The sequence below is a fragment of the Marmota flaviventris genome, chromosome 2, assembly GCF_047511675.1.
Source record: "Marmota flaviventris isolate mMarFla1 chromosome 2, mMarFla1.hap1, whole genome shotgun sequence".
Taxonomy (NCBI): Eukaryota; Metazoa; Chordata; class Mammalia; order Rodentia; family Sciuridae; genus Marmota; species Marmota flaviventris.
Genome location: NC_092499.1, coordinates 103,110,727 through 103,125,204, shown reverse-complemented (window position 1 = coordinate 103,125,204; position 14,478 = coordinate 103,110,727). Strand labels below are relative to the sequence as shown.

The 14,478-nt window shown below is 38.7% G+C and overlaps 1 protein-coding gene across 3 annotated transcripts in view; it reads left to right on the top strand.

Annotated features, from left to right (window-relative positions):
- Window positions 1–7,176, top strand: part of Rfx7 (regulatory factor X7) — a 133,817-nt gene extending 126,641 nt beyond the window's left edge. For all 3 annotated transcript variants that reach the window (XM_071608293.1, XM_071608291.1, XM_071608292.1), the window contains exon 10: window positions 1,073–7,176. In XM_071608293.1, coding sequence (XP_071464394.1) covers window positions 1,073–4,345 — 3,273 coding nt within the window. In that variant the 3' untranslated portion in view covers window positions 4,346–7,176. The remainder of the gene's footprint in view (window positions 1–1,072) is intronic.
- The last annotated feature ends 7,302 nt before the right edge of the window (window positions 7,177–14,478 follow it).

Here is a 14,478-nt window from a genome sequence, read left to right as displayed (position 1 = left end):
AACTATGCATATAACTACTTGAGTTATTTTCAATTGTATCTTCCCTGGCTGAACCCAAAAAAAAGTAATTGTAAACTTTGGATCAAGATTTTTTATTCACATTAAGACAGAACAAAACTATAGTGTGAATTGATGGTAATCTAATATATGCCTGTCTCTGGCTTGCTGGATATAGGAGTAGGAGGTTGGGCAAGTCCCTTAATTATTCTAAATTGTTTCCTTATCTATAAATATAACTTAAAAGTCTCCTTTTCTTTCTCACACAACTGAGGTTATGATGAAGGGACTTTGGGGCGGGGGGGGGGGGGGCGGGTACCAGGGATTGAACTCAAGGGCACTTAACCACTGAGCCACATCCCCAGTCCTGTTTGTATTTTGTTTAGAGACAGAGTCTCACTGATGGTGAAGGCACTTAAAAAAAAAAAAGAGAGTACATGCTGCTGAAGTAAAATGATACATTGTTATTATTGATGGTACTACTACTAGGGGACATTTTATCTTATTTTTGTTGTTCTTGTTAATATCATTGTCATGTCATTAAAACATGAAATACCTGGAGTATTTACTATTTACTATAGAGCAGACTTGGGTAGCCAGTGGTTTTGTCTGGAATCTTATCCATAGTGATCTAGTTACTAATGTCCAAGGTACACCCATTTATAAGATAGTCTCCCTCAAAATGAGCCATCTTCTTGGCATAAATTCCACTAGATACTTTATAGTTGTTTCTAGTTTCAAGATTTTATCTCCTTTTCTTATAACTTCTTTAAATCACTATTTTAGCAAGTATTCATAACAAGGGTGAAGTTTTTAATCTTGTTAACTGAGCAGTATCTTAATGTTTTATGTATCATCATTTAATAACTATATTGCATTATGGTTATATCTTTTAAAATATGTATGTCTTTCTAGCAGCTGATCTAAAAGGACTCCCTACTGATAGGCAAACTGTTTTTCTTTTCAACAAACATTTAACAAATGCTTCAATATTATATAGGTATACAAATTACTCTTTATATCCTGGACTTGTTAAATCTGATTTTGTTTTGTTTTTTTCCCCATCTTTTCACAGGTCCAGCGGACCAGGCAATTGGTAACTTCACCAAGTCCTATGAGTTCTTCTGAAGGCAAAGTTCTTCCCCTCAACGTACAGGTGGTCACTCAGCACATGCAGTCTGTTAAACAGGCACCAAAGACTCCTCAGAATGTCCCAGCCAGTCCTGGTGGGGATCGTTCTGCCCGACACCGTTACCCTCAGATCTTACCCAAACCAGCCAACAGCAGTGCACTCACCATTCGCTCTCCAACTACTGTCCTCTTTACTAGCAGTCCCATCAAAACAGCTGTTGTACCCGCTTCACACATGAGTTCTCTGAATGTGGTGAAAATGACAACTATATCCCTCACACCCAGCAACAGTAATGCCCCTCTTAAACATTCTGCCTCAGTCAATAGTGCTACAGGAACAACAGAAGAATCAAGGAGCATTCCACAGATTAAGAATGGTTCTGTTGTTTCTCTTCAGTCTCCTGGGTCCAGGACCAGTGGCACTGGGGGAACATCTGCTGTGGAAGTCAAAATGGAGCCAGAAACATCATCAGATGAGCATCCTGTACAGTGCCAAGAAAACTCTGATGGGGCTAAAATTCCCCAAACACCTAGTGCTCTTTTGGGGCAGAAAAGTAATACAGATGGAGCAGTGCAAAAACCTTCAAATGAAGGTGTCATTGAAACAAAAGCAACTAAGGTCTGTGACCAGAGGACCAAATGTAAAAGTCGCTGTAATGAAGTTCTGCCAGGCACTTCGACAGGCAATAATCAAAGCACTATCACTCTCTCAGTTGCTACTCAGAACCTAACTTTCACCAGCACTAGCTCACCATCTAATGGTGACTCAATAAATAAAGACCCAAAATTATGCACTAGAAGTCCAAGAAAACGACTATCTTCTACATTGCAAGAGTCCCAGGTGCCTCCTGTAAAGAAACCAATTGTGGAACAGCTTCCTGGAGTTAGCATAGAAGGTCAGAAAACGGGCAATGTTAAGAAGGACCAAAAGGTTCCACATTCAGGGAAATCAGAAAGTTCAACAGCAGGTGCTCAGATTCCTAACAAGGTATCAATCAGTGTCAATTCACACATGGTGGAAAATCAACCCTTGGGTTCTGCTCTTATTACCAGTGATTCAGCTTTGGAACAACAAACAACACCATCATCGTCTCCAGATATAAAAGTAAAACTTGAAGGGAGTGTCTTTCTCTTGGACAGTGATTCAAAATCAGATGGCAGCTTTAATACAAATGAATGGCAACAAGTCACTAAGGATTCTGAATTTATATCTGCCACCTGTGAACAACAGCAAGATATTGGTGTTATGACAATTCCAGAGCACTCTGATATCAATGATTTAGAGAAATCCGTTTGGGAATTAGAAGGAATGCCACAGGATGCATATAGCCAGCAGCTACATAGCCAGATACAAGAATCTCCTTTGAATCAAATACAAGCACAGTCTTCAGATCAGTTACCTCTGCAATCCGAACTGAAAGAGTTTGAACCTTCTGTTTCCCAGACAAATGAAAGCTACTTTCCTTTTGATGATGAACTTACTCAAGATAGTATTGTGGAAGAACTGGTGCTTATGGAACAGCAAATGTCAATGAACAATTCACATTCATATGGTAACTGTTTGGGAATGACCCTTCAGAGTCAGTCAGTAACTCCGGGAGCTCCCATGTCATCTCATGCCTCTAGCACCCACTTCTATCATCCAATCCATAGCAATGGCACTCCAATTCACACACCCACACCCACACCCACTCCTACACCAACCCCAACACCAACTCCAACTCCTACATCTGAAATGATTGCCGGGTCTCAGAGTCTATCACGGGAGAGCCCTTGCTCCAGGTTAGCCCAGACTACACCTGTGGATAGTGCTTTAGGAAGTAGCCGACATACACCCATTGGTACTCCACATTCTAATTGCAGCAGTAGTGTCCCTCCCAGCCCTGTTGAATGCAGGAATCCTTTTGCATTCACCCCAATAAGCTCCAGTATGGCATATCATGATGCCAGCATTGTCTCAAGCAGTCCTGTGAAACCAATGCAGAGACCCATGGCCACACACCCTGATAAAACCAAGCTTGAATGGATGAATAATGGGTATAGTGGGGTTGGTAACTCATCAGTTTCTGGCCATGGCATTCTCCCAAGCTATCAGGAACTAGTGGAAGATCGTTTCAGGAAACCTCATGCTTTTGCTGTGCCTGGACAGTCTTACCAATCTCAATCCAGACATCATGATACTCATTTTGGTCGTTTGACTCCTGTCTCTCCTGTGCAGCATCAGGGTGCCACTGTAAATAACACCAATAAACAGGAAGGTTTTGCCGTCCCTGCGCCTCTTGATAATAAAGCAACTAATTCATCTGCCAGCAGCAACTTCAGATGCCGGAGTGTGAGCCCTGCTGTCCATCGCCAACGTAATCTTAGTGGAAGCACCCTCTATCCAGTGTCTAATATCCCACGATCTAATGTGACCCCCTTTGGAAGCCCAGTAGCCCCAGAAGTTCATGTTTTCGCAAATGTTCACACAGATGCATGTGCCAACACCATAGCTCAAAGAAGTCAGTCAGTTCCATTAACAGTCATGATGCAGACAGCCTTCCCAAATGCTCTTCAGAAGCAAACTAACAGTAAAAAAATAACCAATGTTTTGTTGAGTAAACTTGATTCTGACAATGATGATGCAGTGAGAGGTTTGGGAATGAACAACCTTCCCTCAAATTACACAGCCCGGATGAATCTCACCCAGATTTTGGAAACTTCCACTGTTTTTCCTAGTGCCAACTCTCAGAATATGATTGATTCCAGCACTTCTGTGTATGAATTCCAAACACCATCTTACCTCACCAAAAGTAATAGCACCGATCAGATCAGTTTTTCTCCTGGAGATAATCAAGCACAATCTGAAATTGGAGAGCAACAATTAGATTTCAATAGCACTGTTAAAGACCTGTTGAGTGGAGACAGCTTGCAAACCAACCAGCAGCTGGTAGGTCAGGTAGCGTCTGATCTTACCAACACTGCATCTGATTTCTCTAGTGATATCAGGTTGTCTTCTGACCTCTCAGGCAGCATCAATGATTTGAACACTTTAGACCCAAATCTACTGTTTGATCCAGGTCGTCAGCAGGGACAAGATGATGAAGCTACACTGGAAGAATTAAAGAATGACCCGTTATTTCAACAAATTTGCAGTGAATCCATGAACTCTATGACTTCATCAGGTTTTGAATGGATAGAAAGCAAGGACCATCCTACTGTTGAAATGTTGGGTTAAATTGTGTTTTATAATATGTAGCACACTGTATCTAAAGACATATGTATTGTATTTGTCTTAATGGAAGTGCCTCCCGCAGCAGAAACACTTACTATTAATTGTGACATTTTAAAAGCGTTTGCTGCAGAAGTGGTTTCTTCTTCAGTAGGAAATGGTTAGACTTGCCTCGGTTCTTAACAAGTTTCTGAAGACAGTAGGCTGTAGAAGAACAAGTATTAGGTTTTAAATTTTATAATGTTCCCCATTTAATCACATTGTTTGCTAGTAAAGAATCAGCTATCCAGCTTTTACAAGAGCAGTCTAGATCTTTATTTTGTATAAGTTCATTTTAATTCATTAGTTGATCTGCACAAAATTTAGAAGAAACCATCATTTAAGTATAGGCTATTTCTTGTTGGCATTATCTTTTAGATATGAAATCATAGCTAAGGTGAACTGTAGACAAGAAGGTCTTCCTTGAAACAGGGATAATATTCAGGTTATTATAAATATTTAGGTTTGAAGCATAGAGCTACTGTAGGATGAAAAATCTCTGTAGGACTTTCTGGGGCTTCAGTACCATTTATACCCACAATGAAGGGCTTAAATAGGAGAAAATAATGGAAATAAGTATTAATTTAAGGAAAGTTAAAGCTGCACTAAATTTTTTAAAAGGAAAAACTAGTAGCCATTTATATTTGTGACCTTGCATTAGTCCAATTTTAAAATGTTGATTTTAATATGGAGCTAACACACACAAAACAAATAACTCCAGACATTGTAATTTAATAGGGTAAATACAAGCATGTTAGAACACTTTGATGTTTTATTATTTGCTAGTTGAGGTAGGGGTATTTTCCTAGTCCCACCACAATGGCTGCATATACATATTAAAATTCTATTTAAGATTTATTTTGAAGTTTTTTTCCTTATGATATTCTTAAGTAATCAGGTTTTTTCCCTCAATTTAGTGACTCACTCCTTTGCTCCTCCTGCATATAATAATGCAATTTGATCATGGGGTCTCTTTGAAAAACAAGCAGGAAGGAGATGACATTAAAAATGAGAAAAAAAAAAAACATTTCACCCTCTAAGGTCTGAAGCCACACATCTTTATATCTCTAATAAAACAAAGGGGATAATAGCAGTACTTGAAGAAGAGGAATGTTTTATTACATGCTTAATTTATTTATTGTGATAAACACAATTGCAAAAGAAGCAAAGCACTCAGGATTTGTTTTAAAATGTTTCTCTCTATGGCTCCCATTTTGTTTTATGATAATATTTATGAATTTCATGTTGACACAAATCTACTCACCAGTTGACAGCTCCATTTAGGTGAGTTTCAAGATCACTTTCAAAGAGATTAACGTTAAGTTTTTAAAGCTAACATTAAACCATCTGCTATGCTACCTTGAACCTAGCTAAGCTTTTCTTTACCTTAATTCATAAACCAATCAGAAGACTACAATCAATCAATGAATATTTAACACATGTGATGAAGGGTTTAATTTAATAAGATTTTTATTGTTCAATAAATTTGAAAGGTAGGGTATTAACATATTTTGATAAATAAATGGTGCTAGGGTTGGCTCAGAGGTTTATATATTGATATGTCCTAGTTATTGGCATTTGTGTGTGTTTGCTGTTATCTTGATTTAATGATCTGTTAGGTTTTTTTTCCTCGATGCTAGTTATTTCTTCACTGTACATTGAGACACAGCACTACTGCACACCAAAGTATGCAATACCCAAAGGAAACTGTGTGATTTCTTTTAACAAATAATGGGAGTCTTTCTATATGAGACATTCTGAAAAGGAGATTTTGAGGCCATTCTAATCCCTTGTTTACATTATTAGCTTCCTACTAATATAAAAATAATGGAAATCTTTTTTGATAAAAATATAAAGACTGGAGGATTTTTTAACCCCCTGTACAGTATTGCAGCAAACTCTTTAAATTTGGTTGAATTCGTCCAGCAAACTTTCCGGGGTTCATATATTGCACTAAATTTGTTGAACCTGTGGTAGGCACATCTCTTAGGATAAATGCAACCAATACAGTCCACAGATTAAACTTTTTAAATGTGTTTCATTATGAAAAGACAAGATGTCATCAAAGTGACAGATAAAATTGTCTTATGTAGCAATGTGCATTGATCTCAATGAGATATTTCTATTTTTTATTCTCTTACATGAGAATATTACAGCAGGAAGAATTAAGTTTAGTTTGCTTCACCATGTTAATACATGATCACAAAATGTGCATGAGTGTTATTGACTTATCTTGTACAGTACTAGGTATTCCTGTAACCACTTTTTTTTCTTGGCTGTATTGAAACTGGTTCAGTGTTAACCAGGCAGGCATAGTTATTCACAAGTTATTTACTTTTTTTATGTTTACTAATTCTGCTTAGTTGTTGAATATGTTCTTTTCTCAGATTATTTTCATTGTTTTGATGTTGGAAACATTTTGCATACTGTTTATCATGATAAGACTTCATGAAGTAAATAATTTTGCATATAATTGCAATAAGCACTGACTTTTGAACTGAAAAGAAGGAAAGTGTTGTTTTTTTTTTTTTTGTGCAGTGCATCTGAGGTTCAAATAATAGTCTTGTACTACAATGTGCTTTACTACACCATAAATAACAAAAACAAGCCCTGTTTCATGTTTTCATTTAGTGCAAAAAAGTCAAATTTCCCCAGTGTTTTGTTGTCTGTTGTACCTGCTGAAACTACAGTAGTTGAATATTGCAGTAGCATTTCAGTTCTCTTTTTTTATTAAAAGTGCTCAAAATTGTTTTTTAAATGTTTTCAAAAACAATTAAAAACATTTTATATTAAACTGACTGGATCTTAAGGTGATTTATGAGATATATTTTATATAGGCAATACACCATTTTGTAAATAGGCTCAATGCTGTATTACTTTTTATCTTATAAAATTTGGGGAAGTAGATAAAAATCAGCACAAAGCAGAATAGAACTGCTAATCTGCTCTTTTATTAACCCAGAACAACACAACATCTTCATTCATTGGAATTCTGCTGTTTAATTGGGATTTGTTACCAGGCATGGGGCATAGAGCTTTATGTGGTCCAAATTGCCATTTTTTCTTTTGGTCTTTCATGTAATATTTCCTTTAAAATGTTAGCCTGGGGAGTACCAAGATATCTATTTCTGGAGCCTTGAATGGGCGGGGAGCGGGGGGAGATAGAATAGAAGAAAAATTAAAAACCCACCTGTGTTTGAATGCAATATAGGCATTTCCATGAACCAGAAATATAACTGACTTATAAACTAGAACTAGGCTGTGGGTCTAGAAGCAGGCAAATGTAGCCAGAAATTTCAACTCCTGCAAAGTAGTAAAGCCAGAGTTTGGGGTGGAATTTACTCACTCTTGAGAGAATAAGCAACAACCAGCATCTAAGACTAATACATGCTGAGCATGGTGGTGCACACCTATAATTCTAGTGGCTCAGGAGGCTATGGCAGGAGGATTGCAGGTCAGCCTTGGCAACTTAGCAAGGCTATAAGCAACCTAGTGAAACCCTGTCTCAAGTTTTTCAAAAAGCACTAGGGATGTAGCTCATGGTAAGGCATCCCTATGTTCAACTCCTGGTACCACCCCCCAAAAAAAAATTTTTAAGGGTTGAAGGTGTAACTCAGTGGTAGAGAGCTTGGCTAGCATGTGCAAGGCAATCCCCAGTACCACCAAAAAAAAAAAAAAAAGTTTACTGATGTCAATTGCTATATCATGCTTTCTCTGTTAGCTGAAAAATTGGGTATCATAAGTACAAATTGCCTTAATAGGAGACTGATTTTTTTATTTTATTAAATTTATGAAATAAATTGATTATAACAAGTAATGCCATAAATGAATTTTAATAGCTAAAATTATAAATTTGTGGATGGGATCATTTTATATATATTATAAAACCTAGAACTTTATATATGCCATCCCTAGAGCCATATAATTGCTTATAGGAGAAGAAAGCAAAGGAAAAAAGCCTCACTTTTCAAAATAGATTTTATTTTGAATTAGCACTTTTTTCTTAGAAAAGGGAAAACAATCTTATATATCATGAGAATGGTATCACTACAACAGAGCATTTCTTTGAATTAGATCCTGTGTTAGTTTGCACATATTCTCGTTTTCTGATTATAAAAGTTCTGAAAGAATATTTTTTAGGTGAGAAAATTTTAGTTCAGAGATTTAAATGGTGGAGTTAACAGGGCTAGTAACAGGAAGAGCCAGAATTGATTAATTCTAATCCCAGTTCTTAACCATTATGCTATATTTCAGATACTTGTTCATAATGTCCCTGCTGCAATTTGACCTGGTGACTTCTTTTGAAATTTTCATTCTCGTTTAAAATTGAGGATTGAGTTTGGTTTTTATGAGGGTTTTATGATTCTTTAACTGCCAATGCTTTTTTGTCTTAACAGTTCTTTTTCTCTCCCAGCCCACTTTATTTTTGGCTTTATATTTCACCTGTGTTTCAAAATAGTCCTCTAAATTTTCCAAGTTCCTTTTTTCTCCTCTCTCTTTTTGGAAATGCCCTATTATATTCAGAGAAGTAAGATTTAAACATAAAATTTTGTGTTTTACACAAATTTTCAAGCACATTTCTTAGAGGAAACGTAGTCATACTTATTTTTAAGCCACTTTCACATTTTCACCAGACAATAAAAACTAGTCTCTTGTTGATAAAGTGCCTAAAATATATGTCAGTCTATGCCCGGTGCTGGAGAAGACACCTGCCATTTTTAAACATTTGCATTATAAGGAGGAAGACACAATGAACAAGGAATTCAGAATGTGATGAGGTCACTGTAGCAAACTGTTGTTTACCACTAGTGTGCATTCTCCCCTTACAGAAATTACTGATAAATTCCCTGATTCTTAGCCGGGAACATAGCCGTCTGAACAAACAACTATGTAAACCAGCTTCCCTGATAGTGAAGTAGAATCCCCTACAAAGTACTAGACCAAAAGAATGGAATCAAAAGGTTTATGTGCTACATTGAAATGTTCTTCTTCCCACCACTGAAGTACAGATTGAATGGATAGAACTCAAGGAGCTCACTTGGACTTTGAGGTAAAGCCACATGCTGGGGATGATAAGAGTGACAAGACAGAGGAGGCCCTAATGAATGAGGGGAGATACCCTGTCAGTCCTGACTGCTTACTGCCAAATGTGTTTACACAAGAGAAATAAACTGTGTGGTTAAAGTCATACTTATTTTGAGTCCTCTATAACTCAACAGAAATCCAATTTTAACCAATATAGCCACCAGAAGGATTTAAGCAGGAGCTTGAGGAAATGTTAAATTAGCATCAGGATCCAGGAATCATCATGGGTCATCCCCAGGAATGGCAAACTTCCCATGACCCCAGAAATGAGCATTTTCTAATGGTGTGTCACTTAGTTCTGAACTGCTCCTTATTTTTGCCAACATCTTGAATGAAGACAAAACGATTGGTGGGACAAATGTTGTAGGTTGACTTGCTCAAATTCTATTCTTGCCACTTAAGTGTGCAGAAGCTGGAAACCCAAAAGCTATATTTTTCAGAGCTCCTACCAGTTTGGGTTCTGAAATATGAATTACATTCCTTCTACTAGACTCATTCAAGATTTGAGGTATGAAAATACAGCAGAAGTCATCCTACTTTTTAAGTGACCTTTTCTTACAAGCAAACATGGAGACATTTCTCAGTAACAGGGTAGTTGAGACAGCAATTTCAAAATTGATAGCAATCTTTAATTCATATAGTCTATTATGATTCTTAAGAATTGGGGCCACATTCCAAAAGCAGGTTGCCCTTTTATGAACATCAAGAGGCTGTTGGGTGCAACAGTGGTATGTTAGCAACAGTACCAGCAATATCCCGCACCCTGTCTTCCTGATGGCAGAAGTAGTTCCAGGAGGGAACAGCCCCCTGATCATCAGCGCTGCTGTATTGGTTCCAGGACTCATTTCTGAAGGCAGGGTGTAAAGTCTGTTCCTCCATTTATTTACAAGCACCCAATTCCCTGCAATCCTCTTTTGTTTTAAATACCTGGAATAAACATTTCCCATACATTGCCTCAACATGTGCCTATAAGCTAGGGGTCAAGAAAATCTGAGGTCTAGACCCAGTTCTGTTATTCTTTTACCCACTCTGCACTTCAAGTAATGAGCTTCTGTTCAGTGAGATAGGACAACATTTTGTAAACTCTTAAGCTGACGCTACTATAATTGTTTAAAAAAAAAAAAAAAGCCTATGTAATGCCAGACATGGTGGCACACACCTGTAATCCCAGTTGCCAGGAGGCTAAGACAAGAGGAGCACAAGTTCAAAGACAGCCTCAGCAAAACTGAGGCACTAAGCAACTCAGACCCTGTCCTTAAATAAAATCCAAAATAAGGCTGGGGATGCGTCCCAGTGGGCAAGTGCCCCTCAGTTGTTCAATCCCTGCCAACAGAAAAAAAAAGAAAAAAAAAAGCCTATGTAAAAGGACAAATGTTGAGTAGGAAAAAGTCTTGTACTTTTCAGCACTCAATGAAGTGTTGTGTTTTACTTGAACACACACCTGTCAGAAGGTAAGGTATACTTAGTAAATGTACACTTAGAAAGCTAAAATTTGAGTTAATGGCCACACATAAGAAATAACAGTAAAAAAAAAAATTAATTTAGGCCAGACTTTACATCTGACCATGTTTAACTGATATAAACATGAGTTATTCCAATTATGACATCTCTTCTGTTTACATTTCATGTGTTTGAAATACAGTTTAAAATTTCCTAACACAACTCAACTCCACGCTGGCTGTTATGATCTCTTTAACTATTTAATCCTTCACAATCTTACCTTACCCTCCTAACAGTTTTGAAATTGCTGTCTCAAAATTAATGGAAATTTCCTAATGGGTAAACCTGTTCCTTAGGTTTGTACAGTTGGATTTGGTTCACTTCCTACCTCAGACTCCTTCATTAACAGTCTTTTTCCAGGATCAGCTTCCTCTGCCTCGTATTTAAATAAAGAAAATTTTGACCTTCTGAAATTGGCTTTTCTATTCTACTTTTCCTAGTCAATGTAAAAACTCCTACAGCTCTACTTAATGGCTTCCTATTTGACCTTTCTATAGCTCAAAGGTTTTAAAAATCTAATTCCCTAAACTAAAATTCATTCTTTTCCCCAGTCCTTCCTCTTCCAATTGAAAGCTCACAGGGCCATTCCTTCACTCTCCCCTCAATATCAAATTAGTTTCCACAGTCTATTCCTTTGAGATATCTATCTGTCCCCCACTTCCCACCCTCCACTTCCTCTCCTGACTCTGCCTTGATTTATTTATTCCTTGGTCACTAGAAATACTGAATGATTAATCACTTTCCTAATAATTTTGGTATAATATAACCATAGCAGTCCTTAACTCAAAAGCCTTTGATATTTAGGAGTTAATAGTATTTATATAGAATAACCAGTGAGAACAAATACAAGAGGATGCATTTGTTAGGCTAATAACAAAAAGGTAAAATTCTGGGCATGACGTTAATGAAAAATGCAAAACTTATATAAAGAAAACATTTAAAACCCTTTTGCTGACAAACTAAAGGTAAACCAGAGCAAATTGAATTTAAAAAAAGTATGTACTCAGATGGGAAGACAACATCATAAAGGTGATTAGGTCTTGCTAAATTTAACATGCTCCCCTCCCTCCCCCCAAAAAAAATAATGATTTTCTTTTCTATAACTAGACAAGTTAAATATACATTTAAAATTAAAACAAAATTATACCCCCAAAAATATCTGGGGAAAAAAGCTGTCAGAGGTACTAGCCTGACAAGGTATTCAACACATTTTAGAGTCATATTCCAAAAATGCCTCATGGGTAATGTCAACCAACAAATGACAAAATAGGGAGGGATATTGCAACCTATGAAACATAAAAGGGGGTAATAACCCTAATACAGAAAGATCCAAAATGCCAGAGGGAGAAGGCCAAAAGTCCAATAGATAAATGGACAAAATAATGAGCAGACATTTCATAGAAAAAGAAATGGTCCTTAAACATGAAAAACTTGCTCAACCTGACAGAAATCCAAATTTGAGTTATGCCAAGATACCGCTTTGCCAGGCACGGTGGTGCACGTCTGTAATCCCAGTGGCTCGGGAGGCTGAGACAGGAGAATCGCAAGTTCAAAGCCAACCTCAGCAATGGCGAGGCATTAAGCAACTCAGTGAGACCCTGTCTCTAAATAAATACAAAATAGGGCTGGGGATGTGGCTCAGTGGTTAAGTGCCCTGAGTTCAGTCCCCAGAATCCCACACCACCACCAAAAAGAAGACACTACTTCTTTCGTATCCGTTTGATTAAAAATCTGTTTGACAGCATCTGCTGTAGGAAATGTAGTGGAACACAGACATTCAATTTCACTTCCTTGCACATTTCCTAAGGAATCTACTAGATGTCCAAAGGACTAGAGAAAGGTCTACCTAAGGACCAGCAGAGAGCATTACACACTGATTTTTAAACAAGACCACCTGAGTGTTCAAGAGGAGAGAGTATACCATGTATTGAATCTATGCTGTGAACATGGAGATAAAAAAACAACTATAGAAAACGAGGAGAGCATATGAAAACAATTTTTTCACTTTAACTTTTTCAATCATTTTGGTGTTGGCAGAATGGGTGATTTTGCTGAGAGTGTTGTGTGCATAAAACCAGGCAATAAAAACTAATCATGTAATATCCTAGTTTTGTTATTCTCAGGTCTCTGAGGACCTGGAATCTCAGAAAAAGAGAAGAATATCAACCTAAGATAGAAAAAGTTAAAAGTCTACACTCCTGACTTTGAATTGGAAGTATCAATATGAACTCGTGGAGCATCTTGCCACATGTAGAAAGGACACTTTCAAAGATTACCAAGGTCATATCAAAAGGACTCAAGAGCCAACTCAAAGAAGCTGCCACTGACCAAACTAGATAATCTAAAAATAAGGATAATAACTATGCCAGGTTGAAACACTTAAGATGTGCTTGAATCTGAACTTTACAGATCTTTTAAAAATTAATCACAGGCACTTTCCTGAGCCTTGTCCTGGGCTGTCTCTTTGGGGGTGCTGGAGTTTCCACTGGTTCTGGTTGTGGGGATATACAGGGTATTGGGGGGGGGGGGATTCCTTCATCTGCTGATCCCTTGGTGGGGCCTGGTGCTTGGATTGGTTCTGTGGAGCCAGTCAGGTCCTCCAGGGGCTGGGCCTTTTCCCTGGGTGCCCCTAGTTGTCGCTTGCTCCCTGTTACCTTTGCTGCTGGGTGCAGGGCCTGCTGTGCAGGCAGCCCAGGACAAGGTTCAGGAAAGCACTTGTGACAGAAGAGCTCTCAGTGCAGGCAAAGGTAGCAAGGACATCAGGGGGACCCAGGCGCACACACCAGGAACCCAAAGGTGACAGTAAAAATATCAAAGTGCTCAAAGAACCTGTAAAATGGAAACTGGATCCTATTGCAGGTGCAACTGGCAGCAAGAGGTGCCAAGGGGTACCTGAGGTAAAGGCCTAGCCCCTGGAGGACCTGGCTGGCTCCAAAGAACCAATCTCAGCCCAGGCCCCACTGAGGAACCCACAGTGATGAGAAGACCACAGAAATGCCCTGGAGATCCCCACAACCAGCACCAGGGGACACGCCAGCAAGCACAAAGAGATGGACAGGACGTGGTTCCGGAAAGCAGAGGTGAAAGAGGAGCCCCAACTGTGAGGAAGCCAACGCGGACATCATGGGCTACCACACTCATGCGCAGAGCACCAGGAGGTGAGGACCAAGGCAGTAGAGCTTCTAAGGAGTCTCCATGGCCAGCAGGCCCTGGTCCCAGCAGCAAGAGCAACTGGTAGCAGGTGGCTGCAAGGGGCACCTGAGGTCCAGGTCCAGGCCCAGGCCCTGGAGGACTGGCTGGCTCCACAGGACCAATCCAAGCACTAGGCCCCACTGAGGGAGACCACAACATGATGCTCACAGCCTGAAGAGCACTCCAAAGCAAACGGCTGAAAGAGCAAAGCCTCTATCGACATGCAGAAGAGTCCTTAGGGCCCCTAAAGAAAAGCCAGTGGAAGACGGAGTGGGCAAGAGACACCCAACAGCATCACAAAGCCAAAGCAGTATGTCCCTGCT